The sequence below is a fragment of the Impatiens glandulifera genome, chromosome 1 (genome assembly GCF_907164915.1).
Source record: "Impatiens glandulifera chromosome 1, dImpGla2.1, whole genome shotgun sequence".
Classification (NCBI taxonomy): Eukaryota; Viridiplantae; Streptophyta; class Magnoliopsida; order Ericales; family Balsaminaceae; genus Impatiens; species Impatiens glandulifera.
In genome coordinates this window covers 58323589-58346222 of record NC_061862.1, presented here as the reverse complement: position 1 = coordinate 58346222, position 22634 = coordinate 58323589, and the positions used below count along the sequence as shown (strand labels likewise).

The window sequence follows — 22634 nt, the reverse complement described above, 5'->3', positions numbered from 1 at the left end:
TATATATATATATATATATATATTTTCTCCAAATTTTAACCGTCTGAAATTTTTTGCCTTGTGTTGTGTGGATATAGAGGAGGATCTTTGTTGTGGTATAACAATCTCCTCCCACATAATACTTCCACAAAACCATTATCACAAAACCACTATCAAAAAACAACTACAATTATACTTCCACAAAACTATTATCACAAAACCACTATCATAAAATCACCATCAAAACCACTATCACAAAACCACTATAAAAAAATCTCTATCACAAAACCATTACACAAAACCACTATCACAAAACAACTACCACATAATAATACCCACAAAACCACTATCACAAAACAACTACCACATAATAATACCCACAAAACCACTATCACAAAACAACTACCACATAATAATACCCACAAAACCACTATCACAAAACAACTACTTACATCACATAGTATTTTAATTCTAAAGAAATAAATAAATAAATAAAACGTGTTCTCCATCTTCTTCTTCTAGGTGAGAATAAGAAAAATATTCTTAACTTGTTCAAAACCAAATAAATATGAACCTCAAACTTTTTTCTATCTCCAAACATTCTAGCTATTAATTATAGTTTTACCGTACATCAATAGGATTATGTTTTTTTCCCCACTAAATCATATTAAATAACTGTTTTTTCTTTTTTAGATCTTAAAAGATTGTATTTATAGTAAGATTATTTCATTTGAAGTTGAAGTTTAATTCAGTACTTAATTAAAATGACTGATTTGGTGGAGCTTTTAACAACAATATGTTGCAGTGTACACAAATCTTCATCTAATTTTCATTTTACTTGAAAACAATTTTATGTTATAGCATCCTATAGATAAATATCATGATTAAAGGTTGGTTTCGAGAATTTCAGTTAATCTGCGCAAATAAAATATTTTGTATTGAATAAAGTTTACAAGATACATGTTATTCTCTTTTGAAAGCTAATTTAATTTAATCACATGTGTAATTATTGAAAATATAAACATTGGATTTTATAAAAAAAGCTAACAAATAGAGCTAAACTTAATATAACACATTTATAATGAAAGACTTATATTTATAAACATAATATTTAGTTTCAAAGCATTATTCTCTTAATACATTTAATGAACTGATAAAGATCTGTCAATATATAAAGTTGCATTAATGATCAAAATGGGGCAACTCCACAGCTTATATAATACAATTTTGATTATTGATTACAAGACAATTAATGCGTACTCATTTCTAATTACAGATATATAATTATTGAACCTCTAAATTATTTTTCTCCCTTTAATTTGTCAAATACTTTTGATTAACTTTACCCTTTACCTAATTTATTATTATGTAAATGTTTATCTATTAACAAACCACACGGAAAATTGTAATGATCTTTTTTGTGTGTCTCCTTAAATAATGAGAAAAAAAAGAGTAACTTATTCATTAAATATTGAGAAACTATTTCAAATCCGATTTATATTTCTAAGACCTATATATGAATATTTTTATTTATCTCCATGTAATTAGTATATCTGTACCCAATTTTGTGTGAGTGTAAATTTACATATTTTTTTATTTTTTTAAATATAAAAATAATACTTAAACCTCAATATTATATTTGGACTAAATTATCAAATCTCACTACTGCGAAAATCTTCTCAAAACACAAATCCCTAAATTTATTCATTTCATTTATACCAAAACAGAAATAGTATGTTTTTCATTTCATTTTCAGTTATACAATATAGCCTCCGTTTGGTTAGAGCTCCGTTTGGTTAGAGGTACAATATTGTAAATATATGATATTAGTATTAATAGTAGACCTTAGTTGATGTTTGGTCAAAAATATTTATATAAACAGTGAGGGTGATAAGTATAACTTATACCTCAAACTAGGTATAATATTGTAACAAGTATGACCAAGTACAACTTTTTAAATTTTTTCTTTCCATATTTTTAACCCTATTAACTTTTAATTTTTTCTTTTTCCAGTTTTAATCCTTCACTATTTTTTTTTTCTCTTTTCTTAAATATTTAAATAATTTTTCTTATTCTTAACCTAATTTTTTAGAACAATTTATTTTCTTGTCTAATTGTGGTGGAGTTACTCTCTGGAGGCCATCTTAATTCAAAAGAGACCAATGATTTGTTTTCATGAGAGCAGTAACTCTTTTCATTATAAGTTTCATTAAGATTTAATAATTTTGTTATTATATATTTAATAATTTTAATTATTGATAAATAATATAAAAAAATTATATATATATACAAATAATTTATATAATTATATAGCATTATTATTTATTTAAAAATATTTATATGATGATTAGTTTTTTTATTAGTTAAAATATAATTAATAAAAAAGATAAATATTAAAGTAATTAATATAAATACAATGATGAAATAGTCTTTTATTATTTTTACTATTTATTTGTACTAACAACCAAACACAAAATTATAAAACCTATATAATTTATACTTCTTTTATTCTTCCAATCAACCATTAATAATCTATATAATCTATACATCTTAATACCCTATATAAATTATATCCCTTACTATATATACCTATATAACTAGTACCACTTAACAAACGCCCCCTATAAATATATATATATATATATATATATTTATATATATATATATATATATATATATAAATATATATATATTTATTTATTTGCATATTGAACCAAGTTCTTCCGTTCAAATTTAACGAACCTTAAGTCATTTTTATGTTTAGGAACCTAGCAAAGACAACGGTTAAAAAATATAATATGAATCTAAGATAATCAAGATAAAGAAGAGATAAATATAAAGCAAGAAAACACATAAATAACACAAAATTTACGTGAAAACTCAAAACGATAAAACCACGAGCAGAGGAGGAAAAAATTACTATGGTTAAAGTAAAAAACTATAATTTAGAGATAGAGACGAATGACAAATATTTTGCGTGCTATGTTGTAAATAAAACTCTAATTAAGACCATATATTTATAAGTCATATAACTGAGCATAACAGACCCCATATTAATTATTATTTTATTATATCACGAGTCTAGACTCATACCCCTATCAAAACTCATTTGGGTCACAATAATATATAACAACATTGCAAAAAGAACCCAGAACCCAAAAAATTATTATTAATTATGTTGTTCTCATTCCACATGAAGAAGTCTGCATACATGTTCATTATGGTACCAAAATGTGAACATGAACTTTCAGGATAATTTGGTAGTTCAAATGATGCCGCAACATTTAAAATTTTTATTATAGCATTATTCGGACTAATTTTCGCAGCCAAATTTTCAACTCAAATATATAAACTCGTTGAAGTTATCAAGTCAAACTTAGCTTAGGACTAACATAGCATTAAGTTTAGGACTAACAGAGAATTGACAACTGCTAAGAGAAATGGGTGAGAAAATGAAAAGGGAATTGTGTGGACTGCTAAGAGATTTATTGGGAAAAGAAAGAAAAATATAAAAATGATAGAATGGAAGGGAGATAATTTGTTTTTATTTATTTTTTTATCTAAATTTCAAGTATTCAACTAGTCATTTCATAATAGCTAATACGAGTCTTATGATTCAACCAAACCCATATTCTTTTAGCATAAAAAAAAGTATTATAACTTAGAACAGTTTACTCGAAATTGAAAACAATTGGAGTCACTAACACAAATTAAAACACAAGCTGAATATTACTATGGTAACCTCAAGTTTACATTACAATGATAAAATAAACATAAATATAAATTAAAAGGATTATATTTTCTTCTTTTTTTTTCTTTTTTTTTTTTTTCAATTTCTCTACACAAAATGAGAAAGGAGCTCCATGTGATAGATATCCATCTGGATTTTTGTGCAGTTGGACCCATGAACTATCACCGGCTCACAAAAATGGTAAAATAGACAGAAAGAAAGAAGCTCACTTTTGTTTTTGTTTTTGTTTTCTTAGGAACATTGTTTGGAGAGCAAGCATCAAACCTCATTGCAATCCATTCCATATTTGATCCTCGTAACTAAATGATGGTATCCGAAACATATGATGATTATACCAGTTAAAATCATCCATATCTGGTACCTGAAAGATATTATTAGGATCATTTTCGCCAATAACATTCCAAGAATGATCATTATAAGAACTCGAGATTATCCCCCCTGAAGTAGTAGTAGCAGTAGAATGATCATGTCCATTTTTTATGATTAAGAGAGGATCATAAAAAAGTGATGCATTTCTCTCTTCTTCACTGAGGAAAGCAGTTCCAACTGATGTCTCTGCAACAACATCCTCACCCATGATGGAAGACGAAGAAAAAGAGAAAGGACCATTAGAAGCACAAGCAGTAGTAGTAGTAGGTGAAACTAAAGGCGGTAAAGTTTCATCCCAAACAACTCCCTCCCCATCCTCCTTGTTATCAAAAGCATATTTCACAAGTTTGTGTGCATCACACTGCCATCAAAATTAGAATTTGAATTAGAAAGATATGGAAATGAGTGAAATAGGGGAAGAAAAACAAGAGAAACTTGAATGAAGAAACATACCTTAAGTGCAGTGCTTCCCTTGCATTTAAGAGCATGATTTATGGTAGCCTGCATTTTCGCCTCACTCCAGCCACGCCCAAGGATCTGCATATCAGAAAGAGTAATCAACCAATGCCGAATTAAAAGGAAAAATTGCATGCCATAAGACACTCAATAAGTAGTGATACAGTTAGTTAGCTCTTACCCTCCGCAGCTCATCAGGGCGTGCAAAATATAGACTTAGAAAATCTTTTATAGTTTTTATGTTTTTTTCCATCAAACGCTCAACAATAGGTCCACGTTGTCCAATGTTTTTCAGGCGGCTTACATTATCACTGAGAGATACTACTTCTACGCCCTTCCTATTATCTGCAGATACACAATGAGCTCATTTTAGTATTTTTGTATATGTGGCTGAATCCCAATGAAACTGGAAGAATAAATCATACCATGAAAGTTTCAGAAAACAAAAAACAATATACATTGTACTCTTGAATTGAATTACTTGAATATCTACACTACGCAGTCAATGTGCCTTAACATAAGAAGATGAGTTTGTAATAGAGCTCAATTAGTTATACAAGTGGTGTCCTCATAGATCATAGATGCACACTAAAATGAGTTCCAATATATTCTTAAAGACCTGCCTGCACCTTTCCTATGGAGGTTAGGAATTATAAACTATTTTACAGGTATCATTTTGATCCAGTTTAGAAATAAATATCATAATAAAGATCTTTTCACATAAGGGGCAGAATCTGCACTGACCTTTCATCCTTTTGTCTTTCATAGTGAAAGTGTTTGTCTTTGCTTCCTTTACTCTGATATTTTGAAAAGTATCCACGAATCTTGCTCCAAGCCTTAGCTTACTAACCGGCTTCCAATTCTTATCATGCAAGATCGAGAGATCGCCCAAGGTTCCTATGCCGCCTTTTAGTTCAAGAAGAACATTTCCCTTGAGGATATTTTTCTCATTCATTTCCTTTATAATATTTTGGCTGAACTCTTCTGCTGTCCAATCATCTCTGTCAAAGCTTCCCTTTAGGATAACTATTTCCAATTTTGCCGAAGATTCTGGTCCGGAGATGACAGTTTCGCCAGTATGAACATCAAATAGAGTTACTAAAATGGAGCTGTTCCCTTCACCTCGTATGGGTTCTGCTGTCCATACAGTCTCCGAAACATTAGATGAGAATCGTAATTCCATGTATCTCGGTTCAGAAGAGCTGCCAGCAGCACCAGAATAGCTGATGCATAGAATCATTTCAAGCATTCGTCAGTCAATGGAAACTAACTTCAACCCAAAAAAGACGAGGCTTGGAGAAAAGAGTGAAAGATCCAATCTATGATGCACAATGAAATGTGATTCTTACTTACCATTTTCCATTGTTGAGATATTTGAGCTGCTGTTCAATTTCCTTTTTTACCTACACAATACACATACAAGAAATGTCAAACAAACAAACACAGATATAGTGAAGTGAGGTGCATACCACAAATCTGAGATGTCATTAATCTAAATAAAGGAGCATGTTACAAATGGAGCAATCAGATATTGGATTCAAACATAAAAGAGCAAGCATAAATATTACTGTATCAAACAAACAAACAAACAAAGTAGGACCCAAAGAAAGGCAAAGGCATGATGGATAAACTAATTAAATATGGAATCAAGAAGATGAAAAGAAAGAGAAAAGCGGTTAGTAAGTAAGGAAAGGAAAACATGTTTAGAAAGAAAGAAAGAAAGAAAGAAGGAAGGAAGTTGCTCACAATTGGTCGAACTATCTGCTCGAAAGCTATGTGCAGAAGTGATGCGCCATCGATCCCTCTGCAGAAAGATATTAGATTTATGATTAATGAATGGAAAGTGAAATTGAGATACATCATATCAATTAGAGAACAAAAACGTTACTTTATAAACTCCGAACAGATCTCCTCCAAAACAGCTGGATTGATTTGGGAATTAGCAAGTCCTGACGGAAGATTGTCTGACATGATTATTAAGACAGGAAGAATAATTTTAGGGATTGTTCGTTAGGGTTGAGAGATGAACAACAACAGAAAAAAATTCAATTTTCTTTTACGCTTTTCTCTGAGGATGGATGGATCACACAGTAGTACAATGTAGGATTATGAATAATAATTTGATTGAAACAACTTACAAACATATTTATTTGCACAGCTTCAAACCGCGTAATCTCTCTCCTTCCGAGTGGCGGTAGAGATAAGAATGTAAGTGAATGATGAGGGTTTGAACTTGGATGACTAACTAACTAAATGACGGCAATTCTCACGTCATAAGAATATTAAGCCGTTCTTATTATATTACCACCATCTTTCATTTGCATTTGAGATTTAAATCAATATCCATAAGTGTGATATTGTTAGTTGTTTTTTTTTATATATATAAAAAGTGAAACATTATTCTTGGATTCTTTAAAATAAATTCATAACAAACAAAGCCTCAGTTTTTCATGAAAAAATGCATTTTTTTTTTAAATATAACATTTTTTTCAATAAATTGAATATAAATGATGAGCAAAATGAAATTAGAGCAACAATGAAGACAAATTCTAGCGTGGAAAATATTTTCAAATTAATAATAAAAACCACGGACATGTATAAAACACTTAACAATCTACTATGATCAGCAATCTTACAAATAAGAGTTTACTATAAATATAATCAAATTAGAGTCTAATCAATAGTATCAATGTCACACAATAATCTTGACAATAACAACTAAGAACATAGAAGATCAAGATCAATCAACCATATCAATTCTTCAATTCTGGTTTTCTATTGGACTAAACTATAAGATTCAGAATACATATCTTCATCGTTCAGAAGGTAGCTCATAAATAACCAACAAACTGTTAATGTTTGAAGTCGAACAAACAGTGCAAACTCCGACAAACGGAAATCTTCTCCAACTGCTACCCAGACCCTGAAATTGTTCTTTGTTCTCTCTTATCTCTCTGATTTTCTTGTTCAATTCACAAAATCCAGATAACATAGACGAATAAATAATGTTCATTCACATTATATAATGTGGGCCTAAACAAAGCCCACACCAAGTTGAGTCTCTACAACTAGAAGGACAAAACCCAACAAACTCCCCAATCGACTAGTTGGAGGGCAATGTCAACCCGGCAACCGAGCGACATAACTCAAACTTATTTTGTGACAAATGTCACACATTTGTCATAATATCTGATCCATTATCATATATATGAATCTTTTCGACTTCTAACATCTTTTCGACTTTGAGTGAAATGAATAATTTTTGGAAAGATGAATTGCACTTTGATTATCACAAATTAAGACGAACCTTTCTTGTCTCAACTCAAGTTCTATTGTGAATTTTTTTCAACCACAATAACTCTTTTGTTACCTCCACTACAACTATAAGCTCGAATTCAGTAGTAGAAAGAGTAGAACACTTTTGCAATTTAGATTACAAAGACACGACTCCCCCGACAAAAGTCACCAAATATCCTGAAGTAGATATTTGATTATCCAAGTTTCCGGCCATATTCAAATTAGTATATCCAATTAACATAAGTTTCTCACATCCCAAAGTTAGTTGAAGATCCGTCGTTCCCTAAAGATATCTCATAATCCACTTCACGGCTTCCTAGTAATGTCTTCCCAAATTTTGATAAATATCTACTCACTAAGCCAACAACATGCGCTATATCAGATCTAGTACAAACCATAGCGTGCATAAGACTACCAACTGCTGAAGTTTATAGAATATTCTTCAAAGACAACTTTTTATCATCAATAGAAGGACAATCAATATATATAAGTTTAAAGTGAGAAGCTAAAGTAATACTCATCACTTTAGCTTTGTCTATATTGGAGCGTCAAAAAACTTTCTCAATGTACATCTATTGTGATAAATTCAACTTTCTGGTATCTCGATCATTGATAATTTGAATCCCAAGAATTTTACGTGTTGGTCCCAAATATTTCATGGCAAACGACTTACTCAAAGTCTTTTTTAGCTCACTAATTTAAGAAATATTTCTTCCAACAATCAACATATCATCTATATAGAGCAAAAGAATAATAAAATTATCATCAGAGAATTTTCGCACAAAAACGCAATGATCTGTCTTATTCATCTTATACCCATGTTCAATCATAACTGAACTGAACTTACGATACCATTGTCACGACACTTGTTTCAAACCGTAAAAAATCTTCACTAATTTAGAAACACAGTCTTCTTTGAAAACCTTCTAGTTGCTTCATGCATATCTCTTCTTCTAAATCTCCATGAAGAAAGATTGTTTTCACATCCATTTGTTCAACTTCTAGATTAAGATTAACGGCTAAACCAAGAACCGCGCGAATAGATTGCATTTTCACCACATTTTTTTCCAATTTCCCTCTCAATTGAGACTTGAAACACTTTAAATGTGTCTAGTACTTGATCTTTCGAGAATATTCATTAATTAAGGTTACAAAGTAGTATGCACTACCAAGTGATCTTAACTTCATTGGCCTACATATAACAAAATGCACCAATTCTAATAATTATGACTTTCTTTTTGATTTAGATGATTTAAATGACACTCGTCTTTATTTTCAAGCCAAACAATCTAGACATCTCTTCAAGTGCACCTTTGAAACCTCACATATCACATTCTTCTTTGCCAACATATTTAAGTCTTTCTCGCTAATATGAACCAAACATTTGTGCCACAACTCAGAAGAATAATCAGTTTCACAAGTATTGATGTAACATTTAGATATTCCAGAACGAACAATATACAAATTTGAAAGCATCCTGCCTTTAGCAACAACCATTGATCCCTTTTTAAGCCTCCATTCATCACCAAAAAAATTACATAAATATTTAACATCTAATTTTTCAATCGATAAAAGATTGAAGCGAATATCAGGAATATGCTTAACCCCTTTTAGAACAAGAGTAGTTTTATTGGTCATCTCAACACAAATATTAACAATATCAACCATTTTAGCTTGATCAGTATTGTCCATACGAGCAATACCAAAATCACCAGCCTCATATGTTGAAAAAAAATCTCATCGTGATGTAGCATGAGTAGAAGTAACTCTATCTACAATCTAGTCCATCTCATCACAAGACACATTAATATTCTCAACATCATTATAACAAACAATAAGAAAATTATCAACAATAGCAACATCATCATGATTTTTACCTTCTTCATGGTTGGAAGTAATTGATGTGTTCTGAGTTTTATTCTTGTTCTCCTTCTTCAATTTAAAACAATCTTTCTTGATATGCTCCTTCAGGCCACAATGATGAAACTCAACATTTGTCCACTTATTAGAAGTCCCACGAGATTTGTTATGATTACTTACATCTCACTATTTACTTCTCCTCCTAGATTGTGTAATCATGACCTCGGATTGTAAAGAATAGTCTTGTGTATTTCGTCTCATCTTTTCATTCAACACACTGTTTTTTTACTAAATCCATTGAGAGAACATCATCTAGAGCATAATTGGACATATTTGTTCTAAAAGTCTCTCATGAGTTAGATAGAGTACCAAGTAAATATAAGCCATGTATTTCGTCATCAATGTTGAGTTTCATTGCTTCTAATTGATTAATAATTTCTAAAAAGTATTCAAGTGGGCAGTCATCGGAGAACCAACTTGATACTTTAAGGACATCAATTATTTTTATCAAAAACAATTTTTTATTGCATTTCTTTCTCTCATACAATTTTTCAAGTTTAGTCCATAGAGTACGAGCATCAGCAATAGAGATCATATGGTTCAAAATATTATCATCCACTCATTGACCAGTATATAACCATATACTAATTGTCTATACAAAAATTTACAACCATCCACACTTTTTTCTACAGGCTTAGCTGAAGAGAACACTAGTAAATAAAAATTTTCACATACAATAAATCTTCCATTTTAGCCTTCTAGATATTATAATTAGAACCATTCAAGCTCATCATTCTAGATGTGTTAGTCTACATCATTATACTTCAATAAAACTAAGCTCTTATACCATTTTGATGAGAAAATATATTTTTCAAAACATAACACTCTCTCAATAAATTGAGTATAAGATATGAGCAAAATAAAATGAAATTAAATCGACAATGCAAGATAAGTTTTAGCGTGGATAAACTTTTCTAAATCAAAATTAAAAAACCACGGGACGGTGTATAGGTCACTTAACAATCTACTATCATCAGCAAAATTACAAATAATGGTTCACTCTAGATATAACCAAACTATAGTCTAATCAATTGCATCAAGATAACAAAACAATCTTATAACTAAGAAAATGAAAGAGAAAGATCAACCAACCATACCAATTCTACAATTCTGGTTTTCTGTTTGATTAACTTAGAAGATTCAGAATGCATCTTCACCATTCAAAACATAGCCTCATAAATAACCAACAAGCTGTCAACGTTTGAAGTTGATCAAACAGTGCAAACTGCAACAAACTGAAATTTTCTCCAACTACTACCCAAAACCATGAATATGTTCTCTCTCATCTCTCCTCTATTGTTTTTTTTTGGTTCAATTCACAAAAACTAGATAACCTAGATGAATAAATAATGTGGGCTTAAACAAAGTTCATACCAAGTTGGGTCTCTCTAATTAGGAGAACAAAATTCAATTATTTGAATAAAATTTTAGTTTTACTTAATTAAAAAAAAATAGTTTTTTAAAATTTAATTATCTTTCACTCTTTAGATAGATGAAAAAAATAGTATTTTGATATTTAAATAGATAAAAAAAAAGTTATAAAATAAATAAAGTAAAAAAAGATTGAATTTTAGGTAAAATTCCAAAAAAAAAAAATCAAACAAGCTAGTAAATAAAAATCTTGGATTCCAAACAAAAAAAATGTTAAACTAATATAAAAGGTCATAAGTTAGAAAGTGAATTAAAAAAAAAAGAAAAGTAATGTAAGATATCAATATCATCTTTTTAACTCAACTTAACTTATTTTTAATAAAAATTGAATTGGAGAGATTTATTCTTAGATGAAACTTTTTATACTTAAATTGTATTAATAAATTAATTTTAATTTTATAGTTAAAATAATAGTTTGCTCAATAAATTATAAGGAGTGATAGGGGAATTTAAAAAGAAAATGAGAGAGAATGACGTGTCACCACATATCACTGATTTGTAAAAATGATAAATGGTGAAGAGAAAAAAGATAGAGAAAATTTGTTATTTTTTAGGTGGCCGTTTCCCTCTCAAATTTCTTAATTCCCTCTCAAATTTCTTAATTCATTTTCCCAATCATTTTTTTATATTGATTACAAAATAAAAATATTTAGAAATATGTTTTCAAAACATTTTCAATGTTATGTAATTCTTGAAAGGTTTTTTATTTTATTTTATTTTACTAGATCTTTCATTTTTTATTTACAATAAATAAAATGGAATTTACATAAAATAAATCATGTTTTGGGGAATTTTTTTTAAGTTTTATATATTTAAAGGGATTTTTTTGTTTTATTTTTTTAATGGAATAAAAATAAAATAATATGATAGATTTGTTCCAAATATTTAATGAATGGAAAACAATTGATTCACAAATGAAATGACATCACTTGTGACACCTAAAATCAAATAGCAAAGAATCATCACATGGCATAATTGATTTAATAAGGGAAATGACATCATTTGTGACACCTGAAATCAAATGGCAAAGAATCGTCTAATCAAATAACAAGATTATTTAATTTAAATCAATAATTATCATTGGGATTGTTTGATGTTAATAGAATAACTTAAATTCAAAAAATATATTTTCATGCATTATTTAATTTATTAATTAAAATATTTATCATTTTAATTTTTTATCTTAATATTATATATTAAACTCTTTAAGTACTTTTATCAAATACTAAATTCCTTACATAAAAATAAAAATAATTTCAATAAAACAAATCTTTGAGGATTTAAACCTTAGTTATGAAGTGTTAACACTAATAATTTTATAAAGAGTAATATAGGGATGTCTGTGAATAAAGGATATTTGGTTTATTCTCTGTATTCTCATATATATATATATATATATATATATATATATATATATATATATATATATATATATATATATATATATATATATATATATATATATAATTAATTAATTAATTTCTCTCACTCTTCTCATTAATTAATTAATTTATCTCTCTTCATTTTCACTAATTAATTTTTTTTCCTTTTATATTAAAATTAATTTATCATTTTTTACGACTAAATTCTCTTATATATATGACTAATTAATTTATTCTCTTATTAATTAATTAATCTCTCTTTTTTTTTAGAATAATTAATTAATAAATTAAATTTTTATCCTTTTTTCTTCCCTTTTTCTCTAATCTCTCTTTCCAAACAAAAGTAACTCAAAAATTAAAAATAAAATTTCAAAACAAATATCATAACTCAAAAATTTAAAATAATCTCTCCTTCCTTTCACTAATTAATTTATTTCTCTTCTATTAAAATTAATTTATCTCTTTTTAGGACTAAATTCTACTAATTAATTTTTTCTAATTAATTTATTCTCTTATTAATTTTCAACTAATTAATTTATTCTCTCGTTAATAAATTAATTTTTTTATCTTTTTTTCTTCTCTATTTCTCTCGTCTCTTTTCAAACAAAATAACTCAAAATTTAAAAATAATATCTCATTAAATATCGTAATAATATTTTTGAACAAATAATAATGTGCTGTAATAATAAAATTATTCATAAAAATAACTAAAAAAATAATAATAAAATTACTTTTAATATAATAATAATATAATAATAACAAGAGGAATACAAAATATGATTAATAAATCTGATTATCATTGTGTTTCAATTGACCACAAAAAAGCGAGCATTCATATCTACAATCATCAATGTTTTTTTATCATGTGTTTCAATTGACCACCAAAAAGCGAGCATTCATATCTACGATCATCAATTAAAACATATATAAAAGTAATATTATTGTTAATAAAATAGTAATTCTATAACTTCCTAAAATAAAATAAATCAAACATTTTATCGAGCCTCTACCACACCACATATCTTCTCATACTCGAGCTTGTACCTTTAATGGAGATTGGGGAGTGTATTATTTTTGTACTAGATGTAGACACTTCTTTCAACTTTTCATCATTTTGAGGTATTAACGACAAATTGCAATTATTTTCCGTCATTGAATGCTCAATATTAATAGCAATTAGTTTGTCTTTCACGTCTTTCAAAACTTCAATCAACAGAGAACAACATTCGTCAGATTTTTCTCTAAGTTGTTGAACCTCATTTATCAATGGAGTGAGAGTTTTGTGTCGATGTTAGTAGTTTTATATAAAAAGGAAAAAGTCCTTCTTATTAAATGAAAGACTAGAGTTATATAGAGGCATAAAAGCACTCTTACAAATAACCCCCAAACTATCCCAAAACTAACATTCCAACACTCCCCCTCAAGATGAGCCTACGAACGAAAGATATCCACAAGGCCCATCTTGTCACATAGTCTCGACAATTCTAACGAACTAAGCCCTTTAGTGAGACAGTCAGCCACTTGCTCTCTAGTAGTTACATATCCTAGTTTAAGTAGTCCGCTATTCAGTTTTTCCTTGATAAAAAATCAGTCAATCTCCACATGCTTGGTCCTGTCATGCTGCACAGGGTTATTAGCAATGCTAATAGCTGACTTATTGTCGCACCACAGCTTCATTTGTGCCTCTTGGTCCATTTTGAGCTCCACCAACAGAGCTCTCAACCATATCATCTCTGCAACACCTAAAGCCATAGCCCTGTACTCTGCCTCGGCTGTGGATCTCGCAACTACCGACTGTTTCTTGCTCTTCCAGGAGACCAGATTGCCTCCTACAAACATGCAATATCCAGACGTGGACTTCCTGTCATCGGCACAACTAGCCCAGTCTGAATCACAATATCCCTCAATACTCAAATGCCCATTCTTGCGAAAGATCAACCCCTTGCCTGGTGCACTCTTCAAATATCTCAGGATCTGGTACACCGCATCCATGTGACCCTCCCTAGGGTCATGCATGTAGCGACTCACCACACTCACCGCAAAGGAGATGTCAGGACGAGTGTGGCTCAAATAAATCAAGCGACTAACTAACCTCTGGTACCTCTCCTTATCAACTGGCTCTCCTGCCTCAGCACTTAGCTTAGACTTTTGATCGATCGGGGCCACCGCAGGCTTGCACCCAAGCATACCTGTCTCTGTAAGTAAATCCAGCACATACTTCCTTTGAGATAAGACAATCCCCTCTACACCATGAGCTATCTCAATCCCAAGGAAATATTTGAGTTGCCCCAAGTCTTTCACTTCAAACTCCTTACTCAACCTCTTCTTCAATAATGCAATCTCACCCTCATCATTACCAGTGATAATCATGTCGTCCACATACACTGCCAGCATCGTAATGTGAACTTCATGTCGCCTGAAGAACACTGTATGATCTGCATTGGTCTGCCGGTACCCCATGCCTACCATAGCCCTCCTAAACCTGTCAAACCAGGCTCGAGGGGACTGCTTCAGCCCATAAAGAGATTTATTAAGTCTGCACACCTTACCCTCCGTTTGTTTCGTGCCAAAACCCTGTGGGACCTCCATGTATACCTCCTTCAACAACTCACCATGATGAAAAGCATTCTTCACATCAAGTTGATGTAACCTCCAACTCTCATCCGCTGCTAAGAAAACAAGTGTCTGCACTGTACTCATCTTCGCCACGGGTGCAAAAGTCTCATCATAGTCAATACCGTACGTCTGACTGTACCCTTTTGCCACCAACCGGGCCTTGTAACGCTCAACCCGACCCTCTGGACTTTGCTTCACAGTGAAAACCCACTTGCATCCAACCGCCTTCTTCCCTGGTGGTAATGGCACAAGCTTCCAGGTTTTGTTCTTTGCGAGAGCCTCAAGTTCCTCAAGCATGGCGGCTTTCCACTTTGGATCCTCCTTAGCAACCTGCCAACACTTAGGGATAGAGACAATGTCCAGAGATGCAATGAATGCTCCGTGTGCAGGTGAGATGTGAGAGTAAGAAACAAATTGGGCAATATCATGTGGGAAACCGTATCGATCAGGGGGAACTCCCGCATTGAGGCGAGGAGTCCTCCTTACGGACATGTGAGTGGGAATGGAAGAGGGAGGAATCATATCACCTGTGTACTCCTCTTCAGCGAGTGGTGTCTCAGAAGTCGAGGTAGGCAGGGACAAGGGACTTGACACAAGCGGCACTGTAGGCATGGTATCCTCAATCTGCTTCCTTCACCTCATGTATACTCGCAGCTCCCCTTGAGCTTGAGTACCACCGTTATCAGGGTCATCCCCGCCTCGTTCTGGCACCTCCTCACCTGTCGGTGCACAAGGGACATCGCTCACGCCCACCATCCTCCTCTCACTACCACTGCTACTCTCCCCCTCTCGCCATACCTCCATTATCAAGCGAGTCTCCAAAGGGTGATGTATCCTGGGAAGAATAGTATGGCTCATGCTCTCGAAACGTGACATCCATACTAACAAAAAACCTCCTCTCCACTGGGCTCCAACATGTGTAGCCTTTTTGAGTAGCCGAGTATCCCATAAAGATACATTTAACCGCTCGCGGATCAAGTTTTCCCACATTTGGTCTGTGGTTCTGCAAAAAGCACACACAACCAAATACCTTCAAGGGGAGACTATCACTAATCTCACCTTTCAATAACTCAAGCGGGGACTTCCACTCCAACACACGTGAGGGCATCCTATTGATCAGTCTCGTTGCTGTCAGGACTGCATGTCCCCACAAGTACTTTGGTACATTCATTGAGATCATCATACTTCTTGCTACCTCAAGGAGATGCCTGTTCTTTCTTTCTGCCACCCTATTCTGTTCTGGTGTGTACGGACACGTGGTCTGATGCAGGATTCCCTGAGAGGATAAGTACTCTCTGAACTCATTGTTTGTGTACTCTGTCCCATTGTCAGACCTCAATACCTTCACTACTGCCCCGTATTGAGTCTGAACCCCTTTGTGAAAATTTTTAAAACAAGCAGACACATCATTCTTGTTTTTCATCAAATACAGCCAAGTAGTACGAGAAAAGCAATCAATGAAAGACACAAAATATCGAAAATCATTAACAAAAGTTGTGGAACAAGGCCCCCACACATCAGAATGTATCAAATCAAAACTACAGGTGCTCCTACTACATGTACTGACATACAAACTCCTAGTGTGCTTGCCAAACTCACAAGCATCACAAACCAGTCTCTCTTTATTAGCTTTTTTTCAACATAGCTGGATACAAACGACTTAACAAATTAAAAGAAGAATGACCCATTCGCCTATGGTAGAGCAACAACAAGTCTTCCACACTACTCCTCACTCCTCCGGATCTCTCCACCACAGATGCGAGGGCTGAGTCCATCTCTTTTCTCTCAAGAAACCACAAGCCATTACGCCATGTGCCAGTCCCAAGCCTCTTGCCCGTTCCCTTCTCCTGGAAGATCACCTTGGGAATATCAAAAGTGACAACACATTTCAGTTGGAGGATAATAGCACTAATGGATAAGAGATTTACTGGAAAAGATGGAGCATGCAAAACATTGGACAAAGTCAAGGAGTCAGTACATCGCACAGTACCCTTACCCACTACGGGTTGGGCCGTACCATCGGCTGTTCGAATACTCTCAAGGATTTCCAAGTGAGTATAAGAAGAAAATTCTCCAACAGTACCCGTAACATGTCTGGAAGCACCAGAATCAATAATCCATAGTGAACCAACGGTAGATATAGAGGAAAGAGCATGGGTGTCACTAGTACCTGCAACTGAATGAGCATAAGTGGCAATGTTACCCGAGGTAGATGCATTCTCTACCGCACCTCTTCCCTTTCTCCTAAGAAGTTGGGAGTAGGATCTCAAGAGCTCCTGATCCTCCGTAGAGAGCTCCTCCTCCTGCACACCATCTCCATTATCTTCACCTGCTACCATCAGGTTTGCCCGGTAGCCCCCTCTTCCACCTCCTCTGCGGCCACGGCCACGACCACGACCGCGCTCACCAGACTGACCACGTCCACCGGAGTTCCTCGCCTTTGGTGACTTGGTGCAAGCCGATATCAAGTGGCCTACCTCTCCACAATTGTAGCACTCCCGGGTCTCACCTCTAAACCTGGAACCACCTGAGTTGGAGACAGCTAGGGCTGACTTCACCCCTGGAAGTCCCCCTGCCCCGGCCTGGAGCTCAATCCGGGTCTCCTCCTGTATCATGGCCGAGACTGCCTCCTCAAGCGAGGGAATCTTCGGCTGAGCCAATAACATTGCAGTCCTCTACTCAAAGGTTGGGGCCAGACCTCTGAGAAACCCCATGGTCCTATCCTGCATGCAAGCCTCAGTCTTCCTGTACGCAGGATCAATGCAACACAATGTCCTCGTGCAATAGTCATGATCCAGCCACAAGCGCTCCAGATCTATGGCATACTCCTGAACAGTCCTTTCCCCTGTACACAAGCAGCGATCTCCCCTTGGACCTGGTAAACCCTCAGGTTGTTCCCCACTCCATCATAAGTCTTCTTCAGCTTCTCCCAGACACATCGCACATCCTCCATACCATCAACATTGGCCGCAATCGGTGTAGTCATCAAGTTTAAGAGCCAGACATACACCAACATGTGAATGGACCTCCAATCATCCCATGCTGGAGTACCCTCAACCGGCTTTGTAACCGCTCCAATCAAGTACCCCTCTAATTTCCTCCCTACTAGTGTGTATCGCACTCGACGTGACCAGCGCAGATACGAAGCTGGACCATCGAGTTTCACATCAATCGGGGGAAGCTCCACCCTATGTGCTGGTGCGGGTGCTGGTGTAGGTGCTGGGGTTGGTTTCGGTGCCGTGTCACTAGAGGCAAAGCTGAATGCTCGCATCAACATTGCGATCTCATCACCACTCAGTTTTTCCAAGGCCTCTTTCATCGCAAGACCCATGTTCGAACCCTCACCTGTCATCGATCTGACTCTAATCTACACGAGATTGAGTCAAATCTTCCTTCTTCCCCAAAACCACGATCACACGATCTTTAACCCATAAGATCTAAAACTCATTATCTTGAACTTCTTCCTCTTCCTTTTAACCCGTTCTTGATCTCAAAACATCAAGGAGACCAGATCCAAACCCTCACTGGCGGGTTAGTTCTGTCCCTAGCAAGGCGGCGGCGCCCCTGGTGGGCGGAGGTCCTGATAGGGGCTGCGGAGGTCTGGTGAGGCCGGCGGCTGTTGCACAGTTTTTAGATACAAAACCCTAGATGTGAAACCTAGCTCTAATACCAAGTAGTTTTATATAAAAAGGAAAAAGCTCTTCTTATTAAATGAAAGACTAGAGTTATATAGAGGCATAAAAGCACTCTTACAAATAACCCCCCAAACTATCCCAAAACTAACATTCCAACAATGTCTTTCCTCGACAGAACTATGATCATCATAATTGTTAGTGATACTTTGATACCCACGTTTCACATTTTCCTCCATTGGTCAATAATATAATTTTGAGGAACCTCAATCACCCCATTCATTATCAACATAGTGTTTACATAAAATACCTCGAAACTCAAACATTCGACAAAGACAACTAACTTGGCAATCTAACATAGTATAACGCACTACAAAACAAACTTTTCGTATCGGTTCTTTATTTGTTGACAAAATAGTTTCTACTACTTCAAACATTATAGTTGCCCCTTCTTCCTTCACTAATGAGGCATTGTAAAACATCAAACCTCTTATTAATCTTGGAATAATTTAAATATTTTATTAGTGTACGCATTTTTAAACTGTCTCTCAATAGGATAACCAGTTATTACGGGGATAATAAAATTGAAAGAAGCAAAATCCAAAACTTTTTCATTTTCAATCTTCCTCTTTAAAGCATGATCATACTACTCAACAAATTGTTTCAATGATGTTTTAGAATGCACATACTCATCAAAAAAATCATTCATACTTTCACTTCTTTGAGATGTAGACATACCTGCCCAAAATTTATCTTTGACAAATGTAGACATCCATTTATTACGTACTTCATTCAAAGATATACATTATTCTCTAAGTTAAACTCTTCAATCATAATCTGCCAATTCTCATCACACTCAATTCTCATCACACTCATCAACTGTAAGTGAGTTATATACAATGTTATTCATTTGTTTCTTTATCATTTTATATTGTGCAAGACCACCTAATTTAGTTGAAATTTTTTTTCATTATATGCCAAAGACATAAAATGGTGATGAGAATTTGGAAATACCTCTGCAATTGTAATTGTCATTTAACGACATTGGTCGGTGATTATGGAATTTAGAGCACGTCCAAACATACATATCAACAAAGTTTTGAACAACCATATGAATGATTCCGTATCTTCACTAGATATTAGTCCACATCCAAGTAACATAGATTGACCATGACGATTCACTCCAACAAATGGAGCGAAAGACATATCATAACTATTAGTCAAATAGGTTGTATCAAAAGTAATGACGTTAGAAAAATAATCATATGCAACTCTTAATCTTGCATCTGCCCAAAAATATTTATCATCGGACTGAAGAGAAAGAAAGCATGCCGGAACAGGGTAGCGAGTGGCGGAGATAATTCGAGATTCACCATATAAATTAAGAGCATAGAAAAAATTTGAGTTCCTACTTTGCATTCGACAAAAAAAGCACTCGTATGACAAATTATCATAGCCTCCAACCTCAACTACAAGTGATTAAAAACTTTTACTTAAAGTTATTCCAGCTTATCATTTAGTTCCAATCTTCTCTTTGTAGCTACATCCAATACTTTATTAGATCTAAATATCGTAATTTTTCTGGGCTCAATATATGATTATGTTCAAGGTGTACACCACTTATTACAAAATTTATATCACATTGAATAACTATATTACTCTTAGCTTTACAATTTGTCTTAATCAAAAGTCTTGGATTTAGTAAATTTTTTGACCTAGATACTTTGTTACGACTATTAGCACATCCAATGGAAAAATATTTTTTTTTCATCGTCTCCATTTTACCACTTAATTTGGAAATACCGAAACCAATATTCTCCGAATAAGATTTATAAAAATTATGTACTTCATCTTCGGATAAAAACGACATTTCAATTTTAGAAGGATTTACCTCTTTTAAACTTGTCGATTCTTTTAAACTTGGCGATGATTATTGATTTGCATTATTGTTATTTTGAATCACCTCATTTGTATCATTTTTTTCTTTTTCCATAATAACTTCTCTACCTAAATTTATTAAAAGATACATGCAATTAACAATTATTAAAAAAAGGTAATTATAATAATCAAAATAAAAATGATTACCTCACTACTAATCTAATATGTTGATAATATGAGTTTGATATTATTAATCAAAATAAAAAAAAAAATATAAAAAAGAATAGGTTGATTGATGATTTGAATTTGTTAAAGGGTTAGAGATTATAAAAAATATTAGATAAATAATTATACGCTATAAAAATAAAATATTAATAAATCAAAATAAAAATAAAAAGAGAAAGAGAAAAAAGAGGACGAATCATAAAAATAAAAATAATTAAAAATTAAAATAGATAATTAAGAATAAAAAAATTAAAATAGATAATTAATCAGTTAAAAGAAAGAAAAAGAAATTAATTTAATTAGTAAGTCCACCCCTATTATTTTTTAATCAAAAATATTATTAAAATATTTAAAATATTATTAAAATATTTAACGTGGAATTATTTTTAATTTTTGAGTTATGATATTTAACCAAACATATCATTTTTAATTTTTAAATTATTTTTATTGAAAAATTAGATTAAAGATAAAATTATGAAAAAAAAGAAACTAGAGACAAAATATAATTATTATTTATATATTTATAATTTAAAAAAAAATTCAATATTTATTAATAAAAGAAACTTAATATCTATAATCTTTAATATATGTAAAAATTATAATTACTCCAACTAATTATATATATTTCATAGGTTAGAGAGTCGTAAAATAAAAAAAAAAGATGAATTGATTAATAAGGGAGATAAAAAAAAATTAATTTAAATTATAAATTAATGAAAGGATGAGAGAATATTCGGTGATTAAACCGAATATCCTTTATTCGCCGGACCATTACTGTTATATAAATTATGTATTAGAGTCTAATATTAATTATTATTATATATTTATTTGAAAAAAATAAAAATATTAAAAAAACTAATTGACTAATTAATTTTAAGTTTTTATATTTAGAATGATTTTGATTATTTAATAACCGAGTATGCATTCTTAAACATTTTTGGGCATTATCCTAATCCCTAAATTACCCCCTTATGAACTCTTAACTTTTTCTCCAATGTTTTCTTTACTTTAAGCCGACATTTCCTCCATGGATGAACCTTTAGATTTTATCACCAATGTTTGCATTACTCAAGCCAACATTTTCTTCATAGACGAATTCTTAGATTTTTTTCACCAATGTTTGTGTTAAAAGCCGCCAACATTTTCGCTTCCATTTCAACTACCAATGTTGAATTGTTAAATTGTTGAAATAAATTTATAATTTTGTGTATGTATATATATTTTATAAGTTAGATTTTGAATAACTATATAATATATATTATGTAAATTTTTTCATACACATAAACAAAAATATAATAAAAATAATTATATCTTTTATATTAATATTAAATACAAATATTTCTATTAATATTGATATAAAATTATATATAACAAAAAAAAATTATTAAATTTATTATACTAATTTTTATGAATATATTAATAAAAATATTTTTATTTTTATTTTTTTCTCTCGTATATATTTTTATTCTAATTAAAAATATTTTTCACCTAATTTTATTTTCAATATTTATTTATTTCATTTTTTTACTAACTAAATTTCTTTTTAAAAAATATTAAAAATATTTTTTTGTGTTTTATATTTATATATATTACCTTCCATAAAAAAATATTATATATATATATATAGAAATGATTATGTGAAGGAATGACTTGACATCACTTTCATTGGTTGGAAAATGTAAAAGTGGGAGGAAAGAG

The 22634-nt window shown here is 32.0% G+C and overlaps 1 protein-coding gene across 4 annotated transcripts in view; it reads right to left on the bottom strand.

Annotated features, from left to right (window-relative positions):
• Positions 1 to 3689: 3689 nt before the first annotated feature.
• Positions 3690 to 22634, bottom strand: part of LOC124914261 (calmodulin-binding protein 60 A-like) — a 34682-nt gene continuing 15737 nt past the window's right edge. The window contains exons 1-8 of one of the 4 annotated variants that reach the window (XM_047454786.1): positions 6694 to 6824; positions 6444 to 6519; positions 6302 to 6359; positions 5909 to 5958; positions 5300 to 5778; positions 4737 to 4900; positions 4553 to 4636; positions 3690 to 4460 (exon numbers count right to left, since the gene is read on the bottom strand). In XM_047454786.1, coding sequence (XP_047310742.1) covers positions 3996 to 4460; positions 4553 to 4636; positions 4737 to 4900; positions 5300 to 5738 — 1152 coding nt within the window. In that variant the 5' untranslated portion in view covers positions 5739 to 5778; positions 5909 to 5958; positions 6302 to 6359; positions 6444 to 6519; positions 6694 to 6824 and the 3' untranslated portion in view covers positions 3690 to 3995. Of the gene's footprint in view, positions 4461 to 4552; positions 4637 to 4736; positions 4901 to 5299; positions 5779 to 5908; positions 5959 to 6301; positions 6360 to 6443; positions 6520 to 6693; positions 6825 to 22634 lie in introns of those variants that run through there. The other 3 variants (XM_047454793.1, XM_047454778.1, XM_047454770.1) reach the window with 3 other exon arrangements.